The sequence below is a fragment of the Oryzias latipes genome, chromosome 5 (genome assembly GCF_002234675.1).
Source record: "Oryzias latipes chromosome 5, ASM223467v1".
Taxonomy (NCBI): domain Eukaryota; kingdom Metazoa; phylum Chordata; class Actinopteri; order Beloniformes; family Adrianichthyidae; genus Oryzias; species Oryzias latipes.
In genome coordinates, this window is record NC_019863.2 from 18,104,576 (window position 1) to 18,131,008 (window position 26,433).

The 26,433-nt window shown below is 40.8% G+C and overlaps 3 protein-coding genes across 8 annotated transcripts; 1 reads left to right on the forward strand and 2 right to left on the reverse strand.

Annotated features, from left to right (window-relative positions):
- Positions 1-800: 800 nt before the first annotated feature.
- LOC101173458 (regulator of G-protein signaling 9-binding protein-like) lies at positions 801-6,417 on the reverse strand. Of its 3 annotated transcripts, none has more exons than XM_020703308.2 (5): positions 6,082-6,417; positions 5,664-5,868; positions 5,380-5,583; positions 2,943-3,085; positions 801-1,047 (listed from the first exon to the last, which is right to left on the reverse strand). In XM_020703308.2, exons 2-5 carry the CDS (start codon positions 5,860-5,862, stop codon positions 880-882), a joined length of 714 nt encoding a protein of 237 aa, XP_020558967.1. In that variant the 5' UTR covers positions 5,863-5,868; positions 6,082-6,417; the 3' UTR covers positions 801-879. The 3 variants fall into 3 exon arrangements, with proteins under 3 accessions (XP_020558967.1, XP_004068941.1, XP_020558966.1); XM_004068893.4 differs by having other exon boundaries at positions 5,664-5,884; XM_020703307.2 differs by having other exon boundaries at positions 5,664-5,973.
- Positions 6,418-7,308: 891 nt separating this feature from the next.
- LOC101156244 (E3 ubiquitin-protein ligase RNF182-like) lies at positions 7,309-18,494 on the reverse strand. 4 transcript variants are annotated; one of them, XM_020703305.2, is made up of 7 exons: positions 17,944-18,494; positions 16,870-16,979; positions 10,345-10,498; positions 9,936-10,003; positions 9,724-9,838; positions 9,401-9,636; positions 7,309-8,490 (listed from the first exon to the last, which is right to left on the reverse strand). In XM_020703305.2, exons 2-7 carry the CDS (start codon positions 16,915-16,917, stop codon positions 8,308-8,310), a joined length of 804 nt encoding a protein of 267 aa, XP_020558964.1. In that variant the 5' UTR covers positions 16,918-16,979; positions 17,944-18,494; the 3' UTR covers positions 7,309-8,307. The 4 variants fall into 4 exon arrangements, with proteins under 4 accessions (XP_020558964.1, XP_004069035.1, XP_020558965.1 ...); XM_004068987.4 differs by having other exon boundaries at positions 16,870-16,983; XM_020703306.2 differs by having other exon boundaries at positions 16,870-16,983; positions 17,930-18,494.
- A 2,330-nt stretch (positions 18,495-20,824) lies between these two features.
- LOC101173217 (small nuclear ribonucleoprotein-associated protein B') lies at positions 20,825-24,305 on the forward strand. The gene is made up of 7 exons (XM_011475173.3): positions 20,825-20,959; positions 22,776-22,927; positions 23,257-23,368; positions 23,444-23,596; positions 23,667-23,796; positions 23,924-24,055; positions 24,136-24,305. The coding sequence occupies exons 1-7, from the start codon at positions 20,957-20,959 to the stop codon at positions 24,174-24,176; spliced, it is 723 nt and encodes a 240-aa protein (XP_011473475.1). The 5' UTR covers positions 20,825-20,956; the 3' UTR covers positions 24,177-24,305.
- Positions 24,306-26,433: the final 2,128 nt, after the last annotated feature.

Genomic DNA, 26,433 nt, shown 5'->3' on the forward strand with positions numbered 1-26,433 from the left:
AGCTGCACTTGGGAACCATTTGGTGGTTTAACGCCCTGATCCAACCCCTTAATGCTGAGTGTCAAACAAGGAGGCCCTTTTTAGAGCCTTTGGTGTGACTCGGCCTGGATTTGATCTCACCACCTTCCAGTCTCAGGCCAAACACCACAGTGTCATACTTCTATGCAAGCATACATATATGCAGTCAAATATTCAATAATGTAGAAATGCAGCCGATCCTGTCAGTCACCAAACTTGCGCTGCAGCTGCATCTCTAAGCACACAAACAATTCTTTATCCTCATTAATACTTCAGCTTTTCTTTTTCTATAACTGTTTCCCCTCATCTTTTTACTGTCTATTTATATGTTAGACCTTTTTGTGATGCTGACTTGCTGTTCATCATCATGTTCTTTTTATATTTTATTGCCTCAGTCTTCCTGCATTCGTTCTCCATTTGTTCCTGTACTTTGTTTCTTTTTTGGTTTTTAGCAGTGCTTAAAAGTTAAATATCATTAAAAAAAACATCTAAATGAATCAATGTGGACATAAAAGGTTTACTAACTTCCAGCTAGTTTTGTTGTTGGGGAGACAAAAACTAAACTAGGATTTTAATTTAAATATAATACTTTTTAAATATGCCCTGAAAAAAGAAAACACAGACTTATCTTAAAAACTGAAGTAGTTTGCCATTACTAATATTTCACTTTGGTATATTGTAAATGATAGCAGAGCGCCAACGTAAAAAACAGCAACGACATGACTTAAAAAGTTTAAGTTCAAAAGAGCAAATTATGTTTGATCATGTCAAAGAGGAAAGACTTAAAACGGATGACAGGAATGGTTTATTTCAGATGGACTATTCTATAAATCTGCAGATCATCAGTGCTGCAGAGACGTGTCAGCGCCTGATGCAGCCCAGTGCACAGCAGCTGGATCCGTCCTTGCCGCTGGAAACAACCTCCACCTCCATCAGGTCCTCCAGACTGTCATCTGGATCCACAAACTCACTCTGAGCTTCGGCCCAAGCTGGCTGGGTCGCCTCCACAGACCAGAATGCAATGGGAATCTGGAGAACCAGTTCGTGTCAGAGTTATGAGGTATTCATGCTGTGGTTTTAATGTTCACTAAAGGTCTAACTTCAGCCCTTCTGAGCTTCCAATACCACACGAATCCAGCACAACGTTCTGCACCTAAAAAAAGGTCAATTTATTTTTACAAGTTACTAGAATTACAGGGAAAAGAAATCATTATTAAGGAATATCAACATAATCTATTCAATTTTGGCGTGCCAGATTTGCCCACCCTGGCACTAGGCACTAGCCAAGTTTTTTTCCCCCAGACAAAATTAAATTCTTTCTATTGGACATTATTGTAAAACCTGTTTAATTCTGTTTGTGTGCAAAAAACATGAGAAGGAGTTTCCTGTCTGCCTGCGAAGGGCATCAACAGTTAATCCCCTTTAGGCTCCTCCCTCCTGGAAATCATGGTCGAGTAAATGATCATGCTGCAGGAGACTTTTTTGACTTCTTTCAGAAAGTACATCACATATTTAAAGAAAAATCTCTGAACCAAATGAGCTAATTTCATATTTGGTGACTTGAAAAGTCTTAAAAAGTTGAAATAGGTCAACGACTGGCTAAAAAGGTGTCTGAAAAAGATTCAGGTGGCTATGAACATTCAAAAACTAATTACCTAAATCAAGATCAGGTCTGTAATTTGATTAGCAATAAAAAAAGATGTGTTAGAGAAGTAGAGCTAAAATGTTCTGTCCATTGTAGAACAGGGGTGTCAAACTCATTTTGGTTCGGGGGCCACATTCAGCCCGTCTGATCTCAAGTGGGCTGGACCAGTAATGTAAAAGCAAAATAACAGTTTTGTTTTAGTTTTTTTACTCAATTTGAAAAAATGCCTCAACCAACATAGTAGCCTAATCACTTGGGGCCAATGGATCTCGAAAAAATTAATTTCAATTAAAAAAAAGTTGGTCCATTTAATTTTATACAGACTGAATATTTTACATTTGACACTGAAGCAATCCAGAAACTTTTCTTTATGGTAAGTCTCTTAGTGGTGCTGAATGGTATATTCTTTGAGCACTGTGACCTGTTGATGACATACCAAGCATGGGGGTTTTGCATTCACCTTCGTGAAAGAAAGAAAAAACTGTCAATTTTTCCTGGAAAGCTCTTCACTCCATTTCACTTTTTGACAACATTTTGGTCATTAGTGTGTCGCTACTGATCATCCTTATAACAATATAACAGCGGTAGGGCTCATAGGGAACCAAAGTGTATTTTACCCAGACACAGACCTGTTAGGTTTCACTTTTGGCACATGCAGAGATATGCTGTTTCACCTGTTTTGCCTTTCCTCTGCTCCCCCTAGTGGCGGAATTGCGCATTTCGTTCATTTCTTTAAAAAATCATAACTCGCCACAGGAATGGACTAGAAACTTGCTTCCTTTTTTAAACATCCTTATGCTTTTTACTTTTCATTTGTGGGCCAGTCTTAACCACCTGGTGGGCCGGGTACGGCCCGCGGGCCGTGTGTTTGACACCACTGTTGTAGAATGATGATGTCTATGTGAAATTGTAAAAGATTTACAAATGTCATTCATCATCTACATCAAAAAAGTTTTTAAAAATTGGAGAAATCTCTGTGCGGCAGTGACACGGCCAAGGACCTTTGCTGGACGCTGCTGGTTTTTAGGCTCTTGGAAGACGTTGCTTCTCAATTAACATATTTGTATGATGACATACTTGTATGAGCCAAAGAATCCCCATTGAACGTTGACATAAGCTTGACTTGAGAACACACAGCTACAAAACTAACCATCAAAATCCATATTTTGAAGATTTTTTTCTTGATGTATTGTGTCATATTTTATTATGAACTGATGCCGTCTGCTCAGGCACCCGAGAAAAAGTCATAAATTCAATTTGAAATTATTTAAAAACTCACCTTCGTCTGCATTTCTCCAAGCATCGTTTCCAGGCCCGTGATGTGATTGGTCAGATCAGGACTCGGCTCCTCCTCTAAGATGAGCCACGGTACCTGAACCAGAGCCACGCGAGCTGCTAAGCCCACCATCCCATCCACACATCCTGAGAGGGATGAAGCAGAGAAGACTGGTGTGGAAGGTCATGCATGGTGGTGAGCGATGAGAACCTCAAACCTGAGGGAAAGCTCTTTGGGGAATTTATGGAGATTTTTAAGGATGTCTTCTAAGTTTTGTGGGTTCTCGATCAGGTTCTGGGGACCATTCTGGATATTACAGAGTCTGTCTCGGGGACACAGATCCTTTCTGATGTTCTGCAATAGCACCGACAGCTCTCCAACAGGTGTTTGGGATTTTCAGGAGCCCCTAAGCAGTTTCCCTTACTTTGCTTAGTTTGTCTTTATTTGTTGCACTCATTTGAGGTTTACTAAAAAGTGTTGGAACATAAAGCTTAACAAAATCTGAGCACGTGGCCGTTCAGGATAGAAGTAAGCTGAAGCGGACAGTTTCAGAATTCAGTGAATTCAGTGAATTCAGAAAGCTGCTTGTCAGCTTCAGTGTATTTTCTTAATTTCTGTGCAAAGGTTAAAGACTCCACCATACATCTGAGGCAGCACAGCAGACCCACACCGGGGTCTGCAACCTTCAACACTTAAAGAACCATTCAGGTCGCTCCATCGCCGACCACAACCCAATGGGAGCCAAAAAGGTCTTATTTCACCTAAAAAAAGTTGACATTGATTTGCATTTATGTTATTATTATGACAGATATAAATTAATTGTTGTTTTTTTGGAAAACCTAAAGAAAAACTAGCCTTTTATCTCGTAAATTTACGAGATAAAATGTCGTAATTTTAATTTTTTTTTTTTTTTTTGGTGGCCCTAAAACTGTCGTACTTTTTTACCCTACAGTTACTTTTTAAAACAGGAAGAAAAAGTTTTTTTAACCAGAGAGCCACAGTAGAGGTATAAAAGAGCCATACATTCTCTGGGGTATTTGTGCCCTAAAACCTGTTGTCATCATTCGCACAGCAAAACAAATGTTTAGGACTGTAGCAAACAGGTGAATGACCTGCATTTGCGATTAAATCACCTGAAAGTAAACACAGAGCAGGTTTCCTGCACACATGAATTGTGGGTGAGTTTATAGAGTCCTGTTTGCGTTGGTTTGCACATGTTTATCCAACAGCTAGCATACAGTTCAGCGAAACAAAATAGAAACTGATGAGGTAATGATGCGAGTCGATGCAGGTTTCAACAAACCAGAAGTCTGACCTCAGGCACTCTGAGGTCCAGGATGTGATTTACAGGTTCTTCTGTTACCTCGAATTTCAGTTGGTTTGGCAGCTGTTAAACTTCGAAGTAAGTTTCCTTTTTTTGATGGATCATTCCATGCCCCCATTCCCATCATCTGTTTACACACTCTCCTGCTAGCTTACAGCCCCTCACACCCACAACCTAACATTACAGGTACAATAAAAATGCCAACCAATATTGAAGCCATCCATCCAGCCGTAGAGTTTTGAGCCTGATGCTATCTCAGACGAAGAACTGAAGACGTACATGGATCTTGTCGTCTACAAGTGGATGCATGAGAATAGATGCATTTTTTTCACCTGCTCCTGATTCACAATGACTTGAATATTGAAATACTCAGAAATGCAATTTATACATTCATTTTCTTCATACATTTCCTCCATTATCATAAAAATACCTCAAGAACATGTTGAAAACACCAAAAACAAAATTATCACCATAGTGCTTCTTTAAAAAGCATAAAATCCTTACGCATAGTGCACACTGCTTTCACACAGACACGTATTTTTAGGGGTGCAAATCCCAGAGTCATTGGATCATACACCTGATTGCTCAGGTCAAGAAGAAACAACACCTTGATCAATTTTAAGAGGGACACACAATCTCTGTCTTTAAGGCTGTAGTACTTGCTTTTCAAATAGTTAAAGTTATAGTATGAGAGTCGGAGACATGTTGCTATTTGGGTGCTACAGACTTAGACATCTGGGTGTTGTTTTAAGTTCAACTGGGTGTCTTTACCCAAAGAGCTATGAGGAATTTCTGCAAATCTTTTGGCACTGCACCTGAAGCTCTTTTGGAGCAGCAGGATCCTTGTAATGTAATGTAATGTGGGGGGTCCTTTGTGCATCTGACGAAAAGATGACCGCTGGTTTCAAACCCTGTGTTTGTTGACCTTCTTCCACTGTTAGGGGAGAGGTTTTCTTCAGGGATGAATAACTGTCAAACAGTTTTAGATTGTTCAGAGCTTTTCTGAAATGATATTTGGATGTATTTAGGATATTTGGATTAATTCTATGTGGTGTTTGGATGTTTACACACCCACTCATACGAAAATTATGCTTTACAGCGGAGCCACAAGCTCACCTGTGTTTATCAGTGCACGTCTGCTGGAGCGCTGAGTTAGAGGAAACTGTTCTGTCAGGTCACTGGCCTTCCGAAGGTCAGAGAGGAAGTTCTCCACTGCTGACAGGAAGAGAACCCAAAGACGTTCTGACCCCTGTGTGTCCTGGACGCCTGAAGGAGCGGGGTTACACTCTGACAGCAGATGCAGTAGACGGCGGGACAGACCTGGGAACGGACAGGAAGAAGCAAAAGGTGAGGTGTAGGCAGGTGGTTCTGGAGGCAGAGGTTCTGCCGACAGGTGTTACCGGAGCAGATGCGATGAGCGAGCACCCTGGCGTCCTCTATCTCATCCCGGAGAAAGCTGTTGTCCGCAGAGCTGCCCAGAGACGACACCAGCTGCTGGAAACACGAAGTAACCCGGCTCAGGGAGTCCTGGGCGCGCTGACACTCACTCTGCTGCCGCGCTGCCGCCAGCTCATCCACGGAACGACGCCACCGACTCATGACCAGCTGGAAAAGTCAGGTGCTGCGCCTCACAATGTCACGAACATCTCCAAATGGACTTTTCATCATCTCAAGTTCAATCACATACAGCGTGAGGCACAAAGGAGGTTCCTGCAATAAAACTCATTTCTAAACTGAAATTCAACTGCAGAGAACCCTTTAGGAAAGATCACACATATTGAAGAACTTAAAGAACCTGCAGCACTGTTTTTATCTTACCTCAGGAACGCTGTCTCAGCTGCTGCTGGCTGCTGAGGGCTTCCGGAGGACTGCGCAGCATCAGGAGAGTTTAAACGCACACTTAATCTCAGTTCCTCTCTGGGGAACAGACATGTTTTTAATTAGAGCTGTATGCAGCAGCTGTGACCAGGATTTTCCAGCTCCCAGAAGGCTGAGTGTGTCGTCTTTGCCTCCCACTTTAGTCTCTCTTCTCCAGGTTGAGCAGGTGGTTTTCCTAAGACCTGTTGCCAAATCTTTAAACTTACAGGGCCCAGCAGAAAGGACATGAGTTTACATGACACATGAGAGCAGCTACTCAGGCTAAGAACCTGCTTTCTGAAAGAATGACATTCCTCCACAACTGTTAAAGACTCTAAAATATCAAACAGGAAGTGGATTTTTCTGGTATTTGTTAGGTAAACTTTCCCAATTTAACCCTCGTTTCAGGGTTGTGGAATAAATAACGACTCAGTGAAATGTCATCAAGTTGTTCATTCCGAGTTGTGCGGTTTTCCGACCTGCATGGATCCAAAGATTCATGCAAAACTATGTTCTGATTCATATGAGATGGAATGTTAAAAAGGTGTCTCTGGATGAACCGAAGAAGCAGTGTTATGCAGAAGAACAAGGCAGTGCTTCGCTAATCTATCCAGAAATAACACAGAAAGGACAAACTTCAACTCACTCAGTTATAGTGGTGGCTCCTCTGTGACCTGAAATTCTGTGGTTGGGGGACCTCGGTGGACTCCAGTGATACATGAACTGGTGCAAAAAGTTTAATCATTCTCTGTAAAGTATCTGGCATAAAAGAACTCCCACCATGTGTTCATCCAGATGCCAGGAGACATGGGCAAATTGCTTGAACCAATCAGCGTTTGTTTATTTTGTAGGCCCTGCGACAGATTGGCGATCTGTCAATGATGTCCCCTGCTTTCGCCCACGAGTAGCCGGGATAGGTTCTGGCGGCCCCGTGACCCGGGAAGTGATAAAACGGGATTAGAAGATGAATAAATGTTTTGTAGGCAGTTGGATGGATTTCCGCAATCGGTGCTTGGAATGTAGAGGGTACCTTTGTTCGACAATGCTGACGCTTCGCACAGCTACAGTGAGTTTCCATAACTGAGACTTCACTGTGCGGGTGTTGGAGTTTCCAAAGTTTGTCCTTATGATCTAATCAGAAGTAAAGCAAAATGATCGCGTGTAACTGAGCAGAGGCGGAACAGTAAATATTTTTTTCCATGAAGTTTATTTGATCCTACAAAGACCTGGGCTTGCCTGGTCACAAACAGGAAGTGAAAATGGGTCAGTTGTTCAGTGCTACCATTAAAACGACAGCCAAACAAACAAAAAAGTCAAACAATGTCACATTACTCAATATGAGAACAGGAGTTTGGCCACGCATAAAAGATAGCAGGAGGTATGTAGAACACAAACTACACACCTACTTGCTGCTAAAACTACACATCTTTGATCAAAATGCTTTTGACACTTTCTCTTCTCATTATAATTACCATCTGTAACTCTGAAAGTTTTCACAAGAAGTTTATGTCTGGCTCAGTTGATCGTAATCTGGTCTCTAGCTGTGTTTGTCTGGGCTTGTGTTTTGGTCCGAGTTGTCAGTCCAGGCTGGTGACATGAGGCAGGTGAGATAAAAATGTGCTATTGTACTGAGGTTTGCATGTATCTACTGTACATTTAGTTTCCAAAACATATTTCCAACGTGTTAACACTGCTCACACACTGCTTGTTATCCAGATCATCTCTGACATCTTACTCCACGGTCTCTGATAAAACAAAGGGGAAAAACTGATGTTCACGTCTTCTGCTCCTTTGCTGATGGGCTGTTTCAGAAATGTAGTTCACAAGGGACGTAAGGTTGGCTCAGTCTGCTCCAGAGTTCCCAGATCGGACCACGGTTCTGGCTCTTGTGTTCCATGTATCTTCACTGCTTTCCTGATAATAGTATGGCATCATCGTGGTTGCTGCAGTAGCGCCATCACATTGTCATTCTGTCTTCAAGACAGAGTGCAGTTCTGTAGTGCCGACTGTTTTTGTGATGTCGTGCTCATGGCAGCGTGCAGTGACTTTGGCACAGCTCTAAGCCTGGCAGTCACAGTTGTGATGGCAGCGTGCTGTTGTGTCGTCTCACTGCGGTGTAACTGCATGCAGCTGCCATGGTAGGTGCTTTGCAGTCCTTGCAGCATCAAACCCGTCCTGCCATCCTCATTAAGGCCGCGAACGCCTGCGCGCGGTTACCTCCTCCATTAGCTCATGGCACAAACACTGGCAGAAGCAATAGAGTATAAGCAGCAGCAACGTGCATGGAACCAGGCTGATGAGGACCACGCCCAGCCACAGCTGACCAACCATCAGCAGGTAGATCCCTAAAGGCAGCGAGCTGAAGAACACCTGTGAAAAAACAGTAGCATGTTGGACACAATGACATAAATAGACACATTGTAAGCGCTTTGAGCGTCTGGAAAAGCGCAGATAAATCTAATCCAATATTATAAACACACCTGTACACAACCAGGTAAGACTGGTTGTAGTACTTAAAGCTTGGACGATGAGCAGGTCTAAACGATATGAGAAGCGATGAGGATTAATTTAGCTAACTTAGCTTTTTATAATCTGGGCTTATTTGGAGTTCAAAACTGGATTGGGAAAGTTTAGGATCTATCTGGTGTAACCCTTGTGCTATCCTAGGCATTTTAACATTGGGAGTGGGGTCATATAGACCCACTAGACAGTGCTCTGAACCTTTTTTCTTCAATAATTTGTGATCTTCACTGGTGTCCATGGATTACATGAAATCTTTCCACCTTTATCCACCTTTGTCATGGTAGGAATAACACGTCAATGTAAGGATGGGGTCATCTAAGATAGCACAAGGGTTAAACTGACGATTATAGCTCTTGTTTTGTCTAAACTGGTTTAGCTTTTCTTGCTTGGACAACTTCATACTCCTTAAGCCTCAAGCTAACTCCACACCGCCTTCCCCAATGGGTATTCAAGCGGCTGCTTCCAATGAAAAGTCTGTAAACACATGTTTTGGGCTTCCCCGTTCAAAACCCTTGCGTTCAGGCATAGCTACGCAAGTTTCCACGACCATTTTCGGGCCCTATATACAAAACCTGTAGACATTGAATGTGTGTTGCAAGTCACACCAGGTCCCAATAAGGACGCGGATTTGGTAGTGATGTATGAATGGCGTTTTGATACCATACAAGGAGGACTCATTTTAATTGCAATTTGTACCCGTCCTGAATTCTATGACACCACTGACGTCAGATAATGATGTCACATATGATTAACTAACCAGACACAATGCCCCCAGCAGGCACCGGGGGAAGCTGCGGGAACTCCAAGCATGAAACTTGTGAGCTGGCAGGTTGCATGGCAGAGAATCCAGGCTGGGGGGGCGGTACAGTCCCACCAAATTGAACATACTGAGCGAGTCTGAGGAAGGAGAGTCATCAGGAAGCTCCATGATGGTGATAACTAAACAGTCTGAAGAGTGCTGGGATGTCTCCCCACCTCCTTCTGCCCCTCTTCCTGAAAGGAGACAGAGCAGGAGAAACAACTTGCGTAATGATCTGAGAAAAACAAACAATAACAAATGATCGACTGAAGGACATTTACCAGAAAGACCTGAGGGACTCAGAACCACCTCCATTTTGCCTCCCTCCTGTCTCTGGGCTCGATCCTGACACGACAGAACAGCCAGGATGTGTCGGTCATCCTCCATCAGCCACACCTGATGAGTGTATAAGAAGAAAAAGAAGCTAAAGAACAAGAAGGCAGTGTGACTGAACACTAATCTCCACGTGGAACAGTCTGCAAAGCAGTCTCACCTCCTCGTCAGGGACGTAGGTCTCGTGGCGGCAGAAAGGACAGCTGATGACTGAGGGGGAAGACTCTCCTGAAGACATCACAAAGTGATGATGTTTAAACTATCTTCATTTAAACCAACAGCTGTAAAAAAGTGACCGTCTTTGCTTCATTCCTGAGCAGACCACAGTGAAAATTACATGCAAATGTCCATTACTCAGAGATGCACATTTACAGTGGAGACCGCATCTAAAGGAAATCCTCATGATGCTCGTTTCAATCAATATTGATCCACTTCTTTACATAGGTGTCAGAGTCTTCAATGTCACCGCTGTCGACACCTCCCACAGATCAGCAGTTCCATCAGCATGAGCGAGGACACAGAAGCACGGAGCAGCAGTGCAGCATGCAGAGGGAGGGGTGTGGACTCACCCATGTCCACCATCTTCTTCAGACACTTGGCACAGACTCTGTGCAGACAGCCCAGGAGCTTCGGTTTTCGGCTGCGAGTGTCATAGCGGTTGTAGCAGATTTTACACTCTAACTCTTCCACGGTGTAAACCAGAGACTGAGCCCAGGTCTGCACCTGCACACACAAGAGGTATTGAACTATTATAATGGATTCTTTGTTTCATGGAGGGCCCCTACATCAGGAACCACACACAAATCTGTAGCAGAAATCACAACATTATTAAATGGCTTAAAATAAATAAAAAAATTAATTAAAAAATCAGAGAATCCAATAGGCTCTTTGGAGAGAAAAAATTTAAAAAAATTATCTGCTACTCTGGTTTACAATCAGAATGCGATGGAGAGTTTAAAGACTCACTCCGATTAAAAATATATATATATTTTTTAGTATTTTTAACATCTTGTGGCTTTTTTCCTGATAATAGAGGACATGTGGAAAAATCATTAAGCCCGAAATTGCATTTCTGAGTATTTCTTTATTCAAGTCATTGGGATTCAAGAGCAGATAAAAAGATGTTCTATTTGCTATGTAGAAACTACAGTCGGCGGGCCACAAGCTCTCTGCTCTGCTCCATTCTGATGCATTCACTTGCAGACAAATAGATCTTCATTTTCCTCGTCTGAGCGGACATCTGGCTCAAAACTGTTCGGATGGATAGCTCTGATATTGCTCACCAACTTTGTAGCACCGCTAATGTTAGGGAGGGGTGTGAGGGGCTGTAAGCTAGCACGAGAAAGTGTAAACACATAGGTGATGGGAAGTGGGGGTGGGGTTGCTCTGTGCAAACAATGCAGAGGCACATTTTTAATTAACTACTGCTGCTCTGCAAAAACTAAGTCCAAGAAAATGACACAGAGTTTGGTCATAATCATAATAATAAACCACTAGGAACACTTTTATAATAAATCAAAAGATGACAGAAGGAGGACTTTAACCCTGAAACATTTTCTCTGTAAAAGGTTACACCATCACTTTTGCTGGGTAACTTTTACCCAATATAATATCCCTAACAATAAGTACTTGTCATAAAAAATAGATCAAAACATGACAACATGATACATTTAAGGGGTTTTCTTTTATTTGCAACTGTTGTATGTGTAACAAAATGAAAAAGAAATTCATAGAAAGTTCCTACAAACATGCTCAAAAATTACAGAAAAATTAGGAATTTGAGAACAAAAAACACAATAAAATGATGCTAACTTGGTCTTTGGTCCACTCCCATTCCTGGGACCCGCGAGACTTTCCTGGTGAAGGCACAGACTCCTCGACACCCGATATATTGAAATGAATGTAAATAGTTTTGCTTGGATGAAAAATCACCAAGCGATGGTGCTCTAGGGTTAAGAAAGTTACTTTTATATGTAACTAAAATACATATTAAAACAACATTGGCCTCATCAGAAGTGGATAAATACTGTGATTGATTTAAGATTCCTATTTGTTGCCAGAAAAGTTCATTTACTTTTCACTGTTGGCACTACTGTTGTGTCTGTGACCTCTGAAAGTCGCTTAATTATTTTCTGTAATATGCTGTTTAAAAATCTTTCAAAGTGCTTTGATCCTGTTTCAAAAACCAGATTTACAGCAAACACGTCTTTTTATCTCTGAGATTCAGAAAGGGAGTTTTTGGTTCAAAACGTTAAACTCAACCAGTTATTGTGGTTGTTTTGATCTGTGAAACTGAGCTGCTGTTGGAAGGTAATTTCCTATGTTAATGTCAAAGATTAAAACAGAAAGTAAGTTTCCTCCTTCAGTTCCAAGTTGTTGTTTTTTTTGTTTTTGTTGCATTTATTGATGAGAAAATAGTTAGTGAATCTTCCAGAGATCATTCATCTGTTCTACAAAAGCTCAGGAAGTGTACTTGTGTTTAAAAAAATTGCACTTTGGGATTTAAGAAAACCAGAGTCTGCATTGGTTGTCGCACATCTTTAAAAGCCGTGAAAACAAAAACCTGATACCTGAACCTGCGGTTAGATTGGTTACTATAGGGAAGTATCAATGATCATATAGATGACAGTCTACTTCAGTGTTTTTCAACCAGTGTGCCGCGGCACACTAGTGTGCCGTGGGAGATGGTCAAGTGTGCCGTGAGAAATTGCCCTCATTAACTGATCTAAAAGCAATTACCATCTCCAGGAAATCAGCTCTTTGTTCATCCAAACAGGTCCTGATAAAACACTGAGAAGTTAAGAATATGAAATATCATAAAATTATTTTTTCTTTGTGTTTATATGATTCTATTAAAGACATTTTGATAAGAATAACGGGATACCGCGATTTAGCTGCAGCTATAACTGTGTGAGGAAAAGTCCCGCCCCTTTAACTGTCTCCACCAATCATTCTTGAAGGCTTAATCACATGTCATCAGTCTGACCAATCAGAAGTGGTTAAAGTATTCACTTCCTTGTTTCGATTTTGCGCAAAAAAGTCTCTGTTCTAACAAAAATACCAGCTAAAGCTCATCTTTAGCGGTGTAGCTTTCCACATAATCTGGTATCAGACTGGAACAAGTGAACAAAACAATGAAGCTCAAAGACGCTGGTCTTTCTGCGGTCGGCGGATTACGGGTACTACATCTCCCATGATGCAGTAAAGTGACTGTCTTAGCGCACAATGAGTCTCTCCTCTCAACGTCTTAAAACAACGAACACACATCAGTTTTTGAATCTTTTGACTTAATTTTTAATACATCTTTCAGAAAAAACAGCTGCAGCTTCCAGCGTTTTCTGCAACAATTATCATAAAAATGCATGTGAGATTGCAGACCGGCTGTAGATCAATACAGACTGAGCTTTTTCTTTTTTTTTAATTCATCTATTTTTTTGGATGCTGGTGTGCCGCGGGATTTTTGTCAAGGTTAAAGTGTGCCGTGGCTCAAAAAAGGTTGAAAAACACTGGTCTACTTTGATGAAGCATCCTCTGTTAGTCACCTGAGATGCAGCTCAGACCATATCTACTTCACTGATGATGTTCTCTATTGTTGCATGCGATTAACTTTGAGGTAATCAACACAGAGTTGTTCAAACTAACCCAGACCAGCCTTTCTGGAAGGCTAAACATCGTCAGAGTTCAGGGTTCACTTAGGTGTTTGCTTCCTGTAACAGATCTCATATCATGGAGTTCACTCAACACAAACATACCAGCAGCACAAAGCAACAAAAAATAAACATAAACATCTCAAAAGTGTATTCAACTAATGATCTCTCTTCCCAGAATCAGTAGCAGCCTCAAAACTCTCCAGAACAATTTTGTAATATTATTCGAGTACACCAATATTCTAGACCCTGTAAAGCTGGTTCCTGGGTGCAGATGGGTAAAACTGATTTGTTTTAAACATTGTTTCCAGCCATGTTTTATGCTAGTTTTTAGTTAGGTTCAGAAAAATGTCAATTTCTACCAAGAAATCAGTATGAGAGAACTGAAACTACAAAAATAGATGAATACAGCTTTTGCTTTTTCTCAAGTGCACTTTCACATTGCTATGAATAAAGTTAAAACTGTTTATCTTGAAAAAAAATTCTGTGAAATTTGTGGAATGTTCTGCTATGAGTTTGTCACATCGTAAACTTTTGCTGACTCATATATATTTGAAATAATTCACATATTCATTAAACTATAAATTTAGCTTTTATTAAGCTTCAAGTTGAATTTTTGTTTTACTGAATTAAGATTTCTAGAAAACATTAACAGGAATGATACATGAATGAACAATATATTGTAATATTATATTGTAGAGTATTTTCACGTTTGCTAACCTGGAGGCGTGTACCGCTCGGTCCTGCGGCCGGAGCTCCCTGCGGTCGCGCCGGGCTCATTGCTGTCGCTGCCATCGCTTAGAAGTACATGTGGCTTGATTCTTTTGGTTTTTCTTGACCTTTTTATTCCTCAACCCCGTTTTGGCTGAAAGATTTCACTCGAACGTTTTTGAAATACTTCTTCGTGACGTTGTTGTAACTTTAAACAACTTTAAAAGAGCCGTATCGGTAACACTGATGTATGATTGGTTGAAATGTATGCCAATCAGGTGGAATTGGAAACATTTCAGCCAATCATAGCAGTTCATCTGGTCATTGTACCGTCCTCTGACTCCGCCCCCTGGCACCAGGCGAGCACCAAAGTACATTTTTAAACTTCTCTTGAAGCAAGATCAATTTTGTCAACTCTATTGTGTCTAAGGTGTCAATTCTTATAATGACTCAAATTTATTCCAATTTCATTTCAGACATAGAAATACATATTGTTTTTATAAAAATAAACTATCTATGCAATTTTATGTGAAAAAATTTCTAATCTTATTTACTAGAAATAAAAATCTAAAAGTTATTTGCCCAAATCAGACATTATTTGCACTTCATTTCATCAAGTACAAATAAAAAAGCAGTTATCATCCACTTTATAGATTAACATAATTTTACTTTTGTTGTTTTTACCTTTATAACCCCTGTGGTGTTAATCTTGAAGAACTGTACAGTTTATTGTCTATCTTCCTTACTGTAGGCCAGGGATCAGCCATGTTTATGACACAAAATGCCAATTCAAAATTTTCTCCTCAACAACTGTGCCATCACCAACTATAACGTTAACTCTAATACAACGAAATGCAAAAATACATTTCCAAAATATTTTTTATTTTATTTAATTCTGAACAGCTGGTCAAACAGCTTTTTTACACATATGCTTGCACATTGAAAATGGGCCAAAGTTGAAATAGGATTGCAACTATGTTTGTGAAACAAAAAGTACTGCATTTGTGTTACGTCATGCAATAAGATCGGATACATGAGAAGAAAATACCAATACCATTTCAAAGAAATACAAGCACAACCATTAAAGTGAAAAAAAGAAACAAGTGTATGCTTTTGATTTATTCATGTTTTGTTACATTATCAGACAGGACCAGAGGAACTTCATGTAGGTTCACTCCGTAATGTTGCTTTCATTGCATGTAAAATCAAACGTTTTACTCTTTTGTTAGTATGCTAATTATAGTAATATAAATTTTCCTCAACTGGACAGCATCATTTTGTCCAATTTTTTCATCCTCAGTAAATGGAGTGGCGATTAGCATTAACTTTAAAACGGGTTCACATTTCATGGTGACATTTGTCAGAGCAGAAAGGAAGTCTGGGTATAATCTGACCTTGCTTGGTTATTATTCAACAAACGTATCAATCAAGCCTTATTCATGAAATGCGCTTTTCATGTGTGCAGCTCAAAGTACAAACAGACGACACTCCAGTGAGTCTTTCCCTCCGTGTGCCAATATGCCACAGCTTCCGACCCCTGCTTTAAGCTACGGCTGTGTCAGAATTCCCCAACAAATAAAACACTTTATAGTGCGAGACTATCTAGTGCCCTTGAAAGCAATTCAAACCCTTTTTTTTTTTAAAACAGCAAATATGACGTCACCGATTTCATGAAGTTTAAACCTAATAAATATGAGCATTGTTTATGAATACCATCTATCCTGTGTCCTGATGAAGAAAACTTGGATTTGCAATTTTAAAATTTTAAAACACATTTTTTTCACATGGAAAACAAATTATTTACAAGCAATGCATTGTGGTAATATTCACTAATCTAGTGAACATCGAGGCTCACTGGTTTTTCGAGGAGACTTCTAGGAAATTTCTAGGCCACTGGATTTGGGAATTATAGATTCAGACAGAACTACAAAATAGAGAACTATGCTACACTACGTAGTGAAGGAATTCTGACACAACCTGTGTCATTTCTCTGTTCTAAATAAAGATTTTCAAAATAATATATATAATTTATCAGTCCTGCCCTTTAATTTTTTAAAGAAAACTATTTTGTCAGGACACCGATCACATTCACACCTGGGAGCTCCCAGGATTCATTGAATCTTGCATAACCTGACCCCATCTATCTATATAAACTTGGAAGATCCGATCATCATCTGGTCTTTCTTTAATTTAACAAATTAAATGTGTTTTTTTGTGGGAACGATGTATTCTAATACAAATTTCTAGATTTTTGTCAATGTTGAAATCTTTTTAATCAGATTTAGTCATGGCTTTTAAATCTTAGAATGCAAAAAAAAAATTCCCAAAATATGACAGAAAATAAAAAGTCACCAAGTATGTGGAAAAAAAAAATCTAAAAAAGTTTGCTGCATGACAGCCCATTCTATTGAACATCACAGTATGAACAAAGGACAGCAGAATAATGTAGTCTGCTTTGCGGATATCAGAAGGTCTGAAACATTTCCAGAAAAGCATTTTGAAGATCTAAGTTATTATAGCATTTACAAAAATGAGAAATTGTGAAAACTACAAATTTGAGGCTGCAACTATAAGTGTAGTCTGTTGTCCTGCAAAAATGTGTAAACTAAAACATCTTGCTTCTTCAAAGTGTGAAGATTGTAAGTGTAAGAAGATTTGTGTATTCTAGCTCAGTTACAAAGACAGCATCTGTGATTTGTGCGGTGATAAAACTCTCTCCCGTATAAGAGCTCTCACCTTGGCGCCCACCTCCAGGCCGAGCTCAGCCTCCTTCAGCAGGCTCATCCTGGGCCTCCTGGGCTTTGTTCTTGGAGCAGGAATGGATATAACTCAGCTGAGACTGTTACCTTACTTAAACAGAAAAATCAACAACAGACAAAGAAGGTGACATCATTAAATCAAAGGGAAAAATATTTCACTTTGTGCTTCAGGCTGGTTTGAAAATGGTAAACTTTACAAAATAAACATTCTCATACTGTGGCTCCAATACATCTGATTTAGTATTCAAAACATTTCAGGTGAGTATTTGACCCGAAATTTAGTTTTTTAGAGACTGAGATCCACATTGGTCCCACTAATAAAACAATAGAGGACATTTGGTGTTTACCTCCAGGTGCCTCCCAAGTATTGTGTACACTTGTTTACCACTTTACTACCCTCCTTGAAGACCCAAAGCACTTTACAGTTACAGACCCATTCACCCAAACACACACACTGATGGTGGCTCTGCTGCCCAACACTGGCACCGACCTATCACTATGAGCAATGTGGGGTTCAGAGTCCGACCCATCACTATGAGCAATGTGGGGTTCAGAGTCCGACCCATCACTATGAGCAATGTGGGGTTCAGAGTCCGACCCATCACTATGAGCAATGTGGGGTTCAGAGTCCGACCCATCACTAGGAGCAATGTGGGGTTCAGAGCCTTGCCCAAGAACACATTGACTCATGGGCGGGCAAGGTGGGGACCGAGATTGGGATCTTTAGAAGTTGACCGTTGTGCCTTTGCACCACAGCCACCTTCGGGTTGCTAGTTACCTGGCAAGTGTAAAATATGCAACTAGTAAACATGTGACTGCAACTATTGAGGCTTGTGTGGTTAAAACGCTCACATTATTCTGATTTTTTTTTGCTAAAAACAGGTTGCCGTATTTGGTAAACCCTCCGTTTTTACTGACAGTTTCAACCTCTTAATGCAGAAACACAATTCTTCATCTGCTGTGTTTTCACTCATCAGAGTCCTCCTCCACCGCATTATGACATCTAAAACCACGGTCACCTGCAGGCACGTGCTGACCTGTTGCTGCTCACCTGGAGGCTGTTGATTGCTGCTTTTGCGGGAAGAATGTCTCAAGGAACAGTAAAGGTCGAGTGACTAATTGTTGCTCCAGTCAGCCATGTTGCTGCTGCAGGTTGCTTCTGTTTGGAGCAACTGTGCCGCATCCAGGCTCTTGAGCGGGACGCCCGCGCGCGGCGGTTGCAGCTTCGGATACTTTCAGACGGTCACGCGGCGGAAAGCGGGGATGGGCATGCCCGGGACGCCGCGATGGAGCTCTGCAGATCGGCCTCCAGCTGTCACCGCGGTCCGTCAGGCTGAGGCGACATGACACCATTGGTGCCCCCACCTCCTCCACCACCAGTCCCGAGGCGAGCCTGACGCCGACGCGACAACGTCGTTCTTGGTGTTGACCGTCACCAGGAGCCGCGGTTGGGTTCGATAGCGGGCTGTAGCCGTCGCTCTTACCATTCGGTGACTCACCGCCTCTCACTGCGGCTCGAGCGCCGTTACCATGACAACCGCCCCGTAGCGGCGTGACGGCTAGGCTTGGTCCACTGTACACAGATTCGAACCTTGGTCCACAGGTTCGAATCTGTGTGTCATAATAAATCACGTGAGCTCACGGCTATGGATGACACCCTCAGGCTCAGAAACAGGGAAGGCCACGTGACCTCAGGTGAGGATGTCCCTTAAACTATCAAGTCTGTTCATTTCAGACTGATCAATCCAATAAATTCAGTCATTTCATGTTTTCCCATTTACAACACAGAGCAAATAAAGCACATACAAACAACGGAACCTTTTCCTGTAGTCACAGGTGCAGACATTTAGTGCTTTAATTACATTTTAGCAAAAAAATGATTCAAAAAAAGAGCACATTGGCCACTGTTTTAAAAATGTTGCTTGAAAAAATGCCTATGTTTAGTTCTAAAATAAACCTGGCATGAATTAGCTTCTTAATTAATGCTTAGTCAGGTTTTTTTTAACGTGTTAAATAAACATGTGAAAACATATAATGTATGTGTGGCATTGGTTTAAGGATACTATGTTTTTCCATTGTTGTGATTTGAACAACCGTAAGAAACCATTTTCTGTCCAATTGATGCAGAAAACACAATAATTCCAAAGGGTTCACATGATTTTTCTTGCAACGGTAGTTGGCACAAACCTACGTTGGCTTAGATTAAGGTTAAATTACAGTGACTGTGATGGATTGATTTCTCTCAACAAGAAGTAAGACTGATATAAAACACAGAAACAATAGTTAGAAAAATGGTAAGAAAAGTGCTAAAGTCTTTATATGTGACACAACTATCTCTGTTTCAGATATAACTAACTGACAACCTCTTAAACATCAGAAAAATAGTACTTACACTGCTGAATCCAAAACCTGCTCTGTGTAAACCTCTATTGCCTTGAATTTAGAAATTGTAGCCTCTCCACCACTCAGAATAAAGTAGGATTAAAAGCTGAGACAAATTTTGATAAAGGAACCTGACTTAAAAACTTTAACCCTAAAATGTAACTGTCTAAGATTTAGAATTAGTGCAGATTTATAATTTAATACTATAATACTACATGTAAATGTAGTTTTCACAAGCTTTTTGTTACTGTTATGATAACATAAAAAATGTACTTTTCATTTTAACTCTCCTATCCCTCCTTCCCTGTCGTAAAATTTTAAATCAAATATTTTATACTGAAAAACATTGAAGTGTCTGGTCTTTTAAACACACAGTGGGGCAAAAACGTGTTTGGCAGCTACTGATACTGTGAGTTGTACATAAAATGTATTTGTAAATCATACAATGTTATTTTCTGTGGGTTTTTTTTTAATGTAATATTCTTTCTTTCGCAGTTAGGAGCTTTTTGTAATGCTAGGAAAATGTGGAAGCCGTGGGGATTAGGCAATAGTCTTGGTTATCAAGTTTGAAACTATTTTATTCAGTATAGGGTTTCGAGTTTTAATGTATATATTATGTATCTTATCAATTAGGATAGTTATTCAAAAGGTGTATCACTCAAAAAAATATAATCGTAAAACTTGAGCTTTATACCCATTAAACACTTGTAAGGATAACAAGTACATTTAATTTGTTTTTACTGGAATCTAAGGGGGCTGCACGGACATTTAATAAAAAATATGATATTGTCTTCCAATGTTCAAATTAAACTATCAAATTTAGTAATAGGTGAAATAAAAGTTCATGAAAAATGTGATTATAAATAACTAAACAAATCCTTTAAAGGTCAATTGTACCATGACTTTAACAGAAAAGTGAAATACAAAATAACTAAGACACCTGTCACATTGGGTGCTCAACTATGGAAATAAATAAAATGGCCAGTGGTCCCCAAAATTGAAGAAATGCAGTTCAAAATGATAAACAATAATTACCCATCAGCAGAGACGTTGGGGAGTAGGTTTGGCTTTGCAGCTAATCCGTGTGTTTCCTGCCATACAGACACAGAAACAACCCAACACCTGTTTTTTTCATGCCTAGTGATCCAAAGATTATGGCAAGATTTTCACAATTGACTTAGTCAAAGAATAAACATCATACAATTCACAGGAGAAGATATTTTGTTTTAAAACAGTAAGTTTCTCAAACGAGACAAAAGAAATTGTGAACATCATCCTGATTTTGGTAAAATATATTCTTAAAAAAAAAGATCGGCCTGGAGTCCAGATTGTTGATTGCATTGAAATGTAATTTATGCTGAAAGATTTCTATATTTTTATATATGTGTTCGCTTTTTTTATGAAGAACTGTACCTTGCAGTATTTGTTGTGTCTGCGAGATTTTTGTAATGATTATATTTCAATAAAAAGAACAAGGAAAAAAAAAAAGGGGGGGGGGGTGCTCGGAACTTTGCTCAGGTTAATTTGTTCCTTCGCAGCCGGACCACTTCTGATGTGACGCTGGGCTTTGACGTCATCTCCGGCATTGTGTGTTAAAGCAGGCCTGGCGGGATCTCCGCGGGTCAATATTTTTAGGTTCGTTTGGTGAATCCGGTTCAATCGGAACCATCAGAACTGCAAACATGGTGAGTGTGAATTTAACGGAGAGTCCGCGTACTGTTCACTGCGTGGATGCGCAAATTTAAGCGGGAAACACTTTGTTTTCTTGATGGAGGCTTTTGGTGGGAACGTCGACTGAACGTCTGGGCCCTTCGGTGATTCGGTTCCTGGCCCCCCCATTAATATATTTCTAGTTTGTTCCACGTGCGTGTGAGGGGACATTAAAGTAATTCTGGATGCATTTAAGATTCCCCTAAAGCTTATAAGCTTCAGCCGAGACCTCGAAACGACACCGGCCGCTCTCTCTCTGCTGCTTTGGACTCTAGTCCCCGGCTCTTACTGATGCTAAAATTATTATCTTTGTTTGTGTTCATTCATGTTATATGGTATGACCTTGTAATTCCTTTAAAACATGTTTTTAGTTATACTAGGTCGCAGAAGTTATTTAAAGCCTCATATCTATCTATATATAAATTAATAAAACTCAATTATGTTTCCTCTAAGTTTTTCTGTAGTCAAACTAAGTTGTTATCGTATCTGTTCTCTCATGTCCCCAAAAATATGCGTATTCCTATATTAGTATCTGCATGCTTGAGATCAGATCTGCATGCTTGAGATCAGTATGGTTGCAGGACTGGCACTGGTCTTTTGTTACACCATCAAGTCAATCTACATTCTTATTGTGAAATAAGGGGGAAAAACTTTTAGACTACAATTCAACAGGCGAAATTCAATTTCAACATTCTGTTTCGCAGTTGGATTAATGGTTATTTATTTGGGGTAAATAATATGGTTATGATTTATTATGGCAGCTCCGGCTCCTGCGTTTCCACATGGCGGAAAACGTTTAGGACTAATTTAAATACGATATTGCTAATACAATAGATGAGTGTTTTCTTGAGCTGTGTTTATGTTTGATTCGAAATCAAACTTGGCTAAAATTGAGGAGTGTGGCTGTTGAACAGTGAAGTTCTTCTTGGTGATAATCAGCTGTTTTTGTCCACCATGTTCACCTTTCGGCATATCCCTTCTGGCAATTCAGATATCACTAGTAGTTTGCTAGCTATCACAGTCAGGTGGTTTGGGAGAGATTTTCATGCCGGATGCCCTTCCTGACACCTGACATGCCCAGACTTTGGTCCAGTGTCCTTGGGTCATTGAACCATTGCGTGCCCTGGGAAGCGAACCCTGGTCTCTATAGCCAGCAGATTGAGCCATTCTGCCACTCATCTTCTCTGCATGTAGAGGTTCAGTGACGCAGATCATCGTCAAACTGAATTCTTTACAGGCTCAATTTGCATATTTGCAATCTAACTCTGATTTTTGGTTCTACGGAGTTCATTAAACATCATAACAAGCATTCTATTCTAAGAGTAGGGATTTAAAAAGAAAACTTAACTTTCATTAATGTATTTATAGATTCATCCATTATAAATTTGACAGTGGAATTTAGTTTTTAGCCTGAAAAACTTTCACTAGATTCACACTCTAGTCACTTTACTCTGATGTTGCCTCATAATGGTGGTCTGTCTGCCTTTTGAGAATGTTAAAATATTAATAAGATGATGCACAGCTTAAGTGAAATAATATAAAAAAATGCCATGGGTTTATTACATTTTTAATACTTACTTTCCTTGGGTATCTTTTTTTGTAAATGCACTAATGTAGTTGTATTTTGGGAAACACAATCAAGTATTGCATATCTTTTAAGCAATAGCTTTTTGACGGGGACTTATCACAAGGGGAAAAACGTTAAGGTGTGTGGTCCTAAACAGCTGTAGTGAAATATCTGCTACCAGCTTGCACTAGGGTGATGATCTAGTTTGTTTCTCTGGCTTGCAGACGGTGGGTAAGAGCAGTAAGATGCTGCAGCACATCGACTTCAGGATGAGGTGCATCCTGCAGGATGGTCGCATCTTCATTGGCACCTTCAAAGCCTTTGACAAACACATGAACCTGATCCTGTGTGACTGTGACGAGTTCAGGAAGATCAAGTAAGTTCCTGCTCTGCTCCCTCTCACTGTAACATTACAAATGTGTTTGCAAAAGTGGAAATAATCTGGTTACACTCAGCTTTCTCCTGCAACCTGGTTTCTGAAATGTAAACTTTGGGGCTGGTTTTGGTTGGAGCTGGAGGATTAGATTGACTTTTTCTGACAAACCCAGCAAACATCCTCATCATCGACTGTTTGCAGCATCACCTACTGTCACAGTTGTGTAGTTGTCCTCTTTTGGATTTACTGACCCTTTAAATTCTATGAAAATCTGGATCAACAGGACTGCACAAGTGCATGTTGGGTAATGACTGTTCTCCCTCTTTTAGGCCAAAGAACTCAAAGCAGCCTGAGAGGGAGGAGAAGCGGGTGCTTGGCTTGGTTCTGCTGAGGGGGGAGAATCTTGTCTCGATGACAGTGGAGGGCCCGCCCCCTAAAGATGTGAGTTTAACTTACAGCCATTGGAACAGGGGCTTGTTTGTGTCGTAGGTTAACGTTTTGAATGCCTTCCTTTAGACGGGGATTGCTCGGGTTCCGCTGGCGGGTGTCGCTGGAGGCCCAGGTGTGGGTCGAGCAGCAGGCCGCGGCGTTCCTGCAGGAGCACCGATGCCTCAGGCCCCTGCTGGCCTTGCAGGCCCGGTTAGAGGAGTGGGTGGCCCTTCACAGCAGGTGAGCTCTGCTGGTCCGCTCTCATGTGTGATTCACCTGCGGTCCAGCGCTAATGAGGTTCTGTTTGCAGGTGATGACCCCACAGGGTAGAGGGACAGTTGCTGCAGCTGCAGCAGGAGCGAGCATTGCTGGTGCTCCAACACAATACCCCCCTGGACGAGGAGCCCCGCCCCCTATGGCCAGAGGAGCCCCGCCCCCTGGTGAGTACTTAATGGAGGTTGTCTTGGCACCTGTGACTGATTTTACTACACAAAATGGAAGTGGGTGTTCCTTCTGCAGCTTGATTATTGTTTTTCTTTTTAACCAACTCCTCATGTCTGTGTGCAGGTATGATGGGCCCTCCCCCAGGTATGAGGCCCCCCATGGGCCCTCCAATGGGAATGCCCCCTGGTCCAGGTCGCGGTGCTCCGATGGGAATGCCCCCCCCAGGCATGAGACCCCCTCCTCCTGGTTTAAGAGGTAGACTTTGACAACCTTTTTTGTTGGAGTGTTAACATGTGATCTTGAGCTGTCTGCTGATCACGCAATCTTTGTTTTAGGACCTCCTCCCCCTGGGATGAGACCACCCCCTCGACCCTAGAATGCTCTCCCACTCAGCTGTACAGATTTTTTTATTTCATTATTTTGTACGTGTGTGTTCTTAGGAGTTTTTCTGGCCTAATTGTGGAGTTTCAATGGAAACAAGTTCAATAAAGGAGTGGATCAGGCATCTTTGGCTCTTGACTATCTTTGCGTTTTAGCCATTTCTGTCCTAGTTCTTTAAAATGTTTCCTAGATCACCTCTTGGTTTTGGCATCTCACATTTCTTTGCAGTCAGTATGTTACTTGAAGTATCAAATAACATCGATATCTGTAACTAAGGAGCATCTTTTCTGCTGTTGTCAAAAAGTGTTCTTAATTAAATGATTGAACATTACAGGTTATTGAAGAAAACTAAAAGTCAAGTATTCACCTGTGTTCACATTTCACAGACCTCCAGAAAGTTGCGGCCACATGTGCAGTTTTGTCTTCAAATAAAACTTAAAGCATTAAATTTAAACTGTTTAATATCACAAACAGAATTGGTAAAGTGGGCTTTGACATTTACGAGTGGTTCTGTTGTTTTTTTGGGGGGAATTTTACTGTTCCAGAAAGTCAATATAACTTAGATTTTGAGTTTGATTTGCATAATCTGGATGCTGGATTAGAGCATCTTTGCAAAATCACGTTTATTTTGGATACATTTTACATACACGCTAATCTAAGAAGCAGAATGGTCAAATCACGGTTCGTCCTTCAGATGGGGGTAACCAAAATAAAAAAAAGCCCCCGGCAACTTTTGTTTAAAATACCAGGATAATAGTTTTTTTTATGATCAGAGAAATTCTATGAAAAACCTTGATTAAATCTAAGAAATTTAACTTAATTCTAAACGGTAAAGTAAACATTAAAAACCGTGTGACGAGATCTGCCCTGTTGCTGCACTGCCCCCTTGTGTCCTTGGAGACTTGCTGTCTTTTTCTTGCTAGTTAAATATTGAGTTTTTGTTGCCTTACGTTCCCTTCAATTTACCTGGTTTTAACCTTTCTATGGTGTTAGGGTCCCTGCGGACCCGTTGAGTTTTAGCATGCATAAAAGTACTTCATACATTTGATTTTTGACTTTGACAGGGACTTCCATTTAAACAAAATAAAAGCTTTTTTTATTTTTTTACTAAATTATAAAGTGCGCTGGTGGAAAAAAATGACTTTTGTGGTGTTCGGGTCATTTTTGACCCGGTTACATTTTTAGATTATAAAACAATAAAATATGACAAATGAAATCATAAACACACAATCAACCAACAGCCTCTTTCTCCAACCACTTGAGCTTCATTTAGGGGCTTTTCTCCTTGCCTTTTTGCGAGAACAAACAATGGGAGACATGTCAAGCCATTTGAGTGTAGAGGTGGTGACTTGCAGAGTACACATCTCCAATTCACAGGATGCAACACTGAGAAGATTCAATGTAAATGAAGTTTTGGATCACATCTCTGCTGCAAATGAGGCAGAGGACACACAAGATTTTAGCGATGGAAATGAGCAGGCCTCTGAGAACGAAGATGATGTGGAGTACCAATTGGAAGAAACAGACACAACTGATCAGTCTGAAGAGGAGGTCACTGGTGCTGAAGCTGCTCCTGCTGAATCATTCCAATCCAAACGTGGCAACATCCGCTGGAGCACAGTTCCTCCTGATGTGCATGGAAGGACAGATGCTGCAAACATCAAAATGACCCCTGGGGTCACGAGGTTTGCCCATAATCATCCTGGACTACAACAAAAACAAAGGAGGAGTGGACAATCTGGACAAGCTGACTGCCACCTACACTTGCCAGCGAATGACCAGGAGATGGCCAATGGTTATGTTTTACAACATCCTCAATGTGTCTGCATTCAATGCATTTGTGTTGTGGACCAATATTCAGCAAGGGTGGAATTCAACCCAAAACACGAAGTGGAGAATGTTTCTTGAGGAGCTCGGGAATTCCCTTGTCAAGCCGCACATTGAGCAACGGGAACGGGTGCCCCGAGACCCAGCTGCTGCAGACTTGGTCAGAGAGCTGCAGGGTCACCAAGCACGCCATCCACAGCAACAAGAAGAGCATCAGCATCACCTTCCCCCTCAGAAGCCAGCCCTGCCTCAAGCACTCCATCCACAGCCACAATGCCAGTGAGACCACCTTGCTCAAAAAGAAAGAGGTGTCAGGTCTGCCCCAGCAATATGGACCGAAAAACCTACATAGTGTGCTTCACCTGCAACAAAAATATCTGCAAAGAACACACTAAAAGTGTGACTTTTTGCAACACATACATCTA

Bases quoted from the DNA above. Each gene is read 5' to 3' on its own strand.
- LOC101173458 (XM_020703308.2), bottom strand. From the start codon at position 5,862: ATGAGTCGGTGGCGTCGTTCCGTGGATGAGCTGGCGGCAGCGCGGCAG. The intron at 5,584-5,663 runs GTAACACCTGTC...GTCCGTTCCCAG, and splicing joins CGCTCATCGCATCTGCTCCG to GTCTGTCCCGCCGTCTACTG. The intron at 3,086-5,379 runs GTGAGCTTGTGG...CATCCCTCTCAG, and splicing joins ACGTGCACTGATAAACACAG to GATGTGTGGATGGGATGGTG.
- LOC101156244 (XM_011475170.3), bottom strand. From the start codon at position 14,217: ATGGCAGCGACAGCAATGAGCCCGGCGCGACCGCAGGGAGCTCCGGCC. The intron at 10,004-10,344 runs GTGAGTCCACAC...TGATGTCTTCAG, and splicing joins GAAGAAGATGGTGGACATGG to GAGAGTCTTCCCCCTCAGTC. The intron at 8,491-9,400 runs GTTAGTTAATCA...GTTTTTTCACAG, and splicing joins TGCTGGGGGCATTGTGTCTG to GTGTTCTTCAGCTCGCTGCC.
- LOC101173217 (XM_011475173.3), top strand. The intron at 22,928-23,256 runs GTAAGTTCCTGC...TCCCTCTTTTAG, and splicing joins GACGAGTTCAGGAAGATCAA to GCCAAAGAACTCAAAGCAGC. The intron at 23,797-23,923 runs GTGAGTACTTAA...GTCTGTGTGCAG, and splicing joins CAGAGGAGCCCCGCCCCCTG to GTATGATGGGCCCTCCCCCA.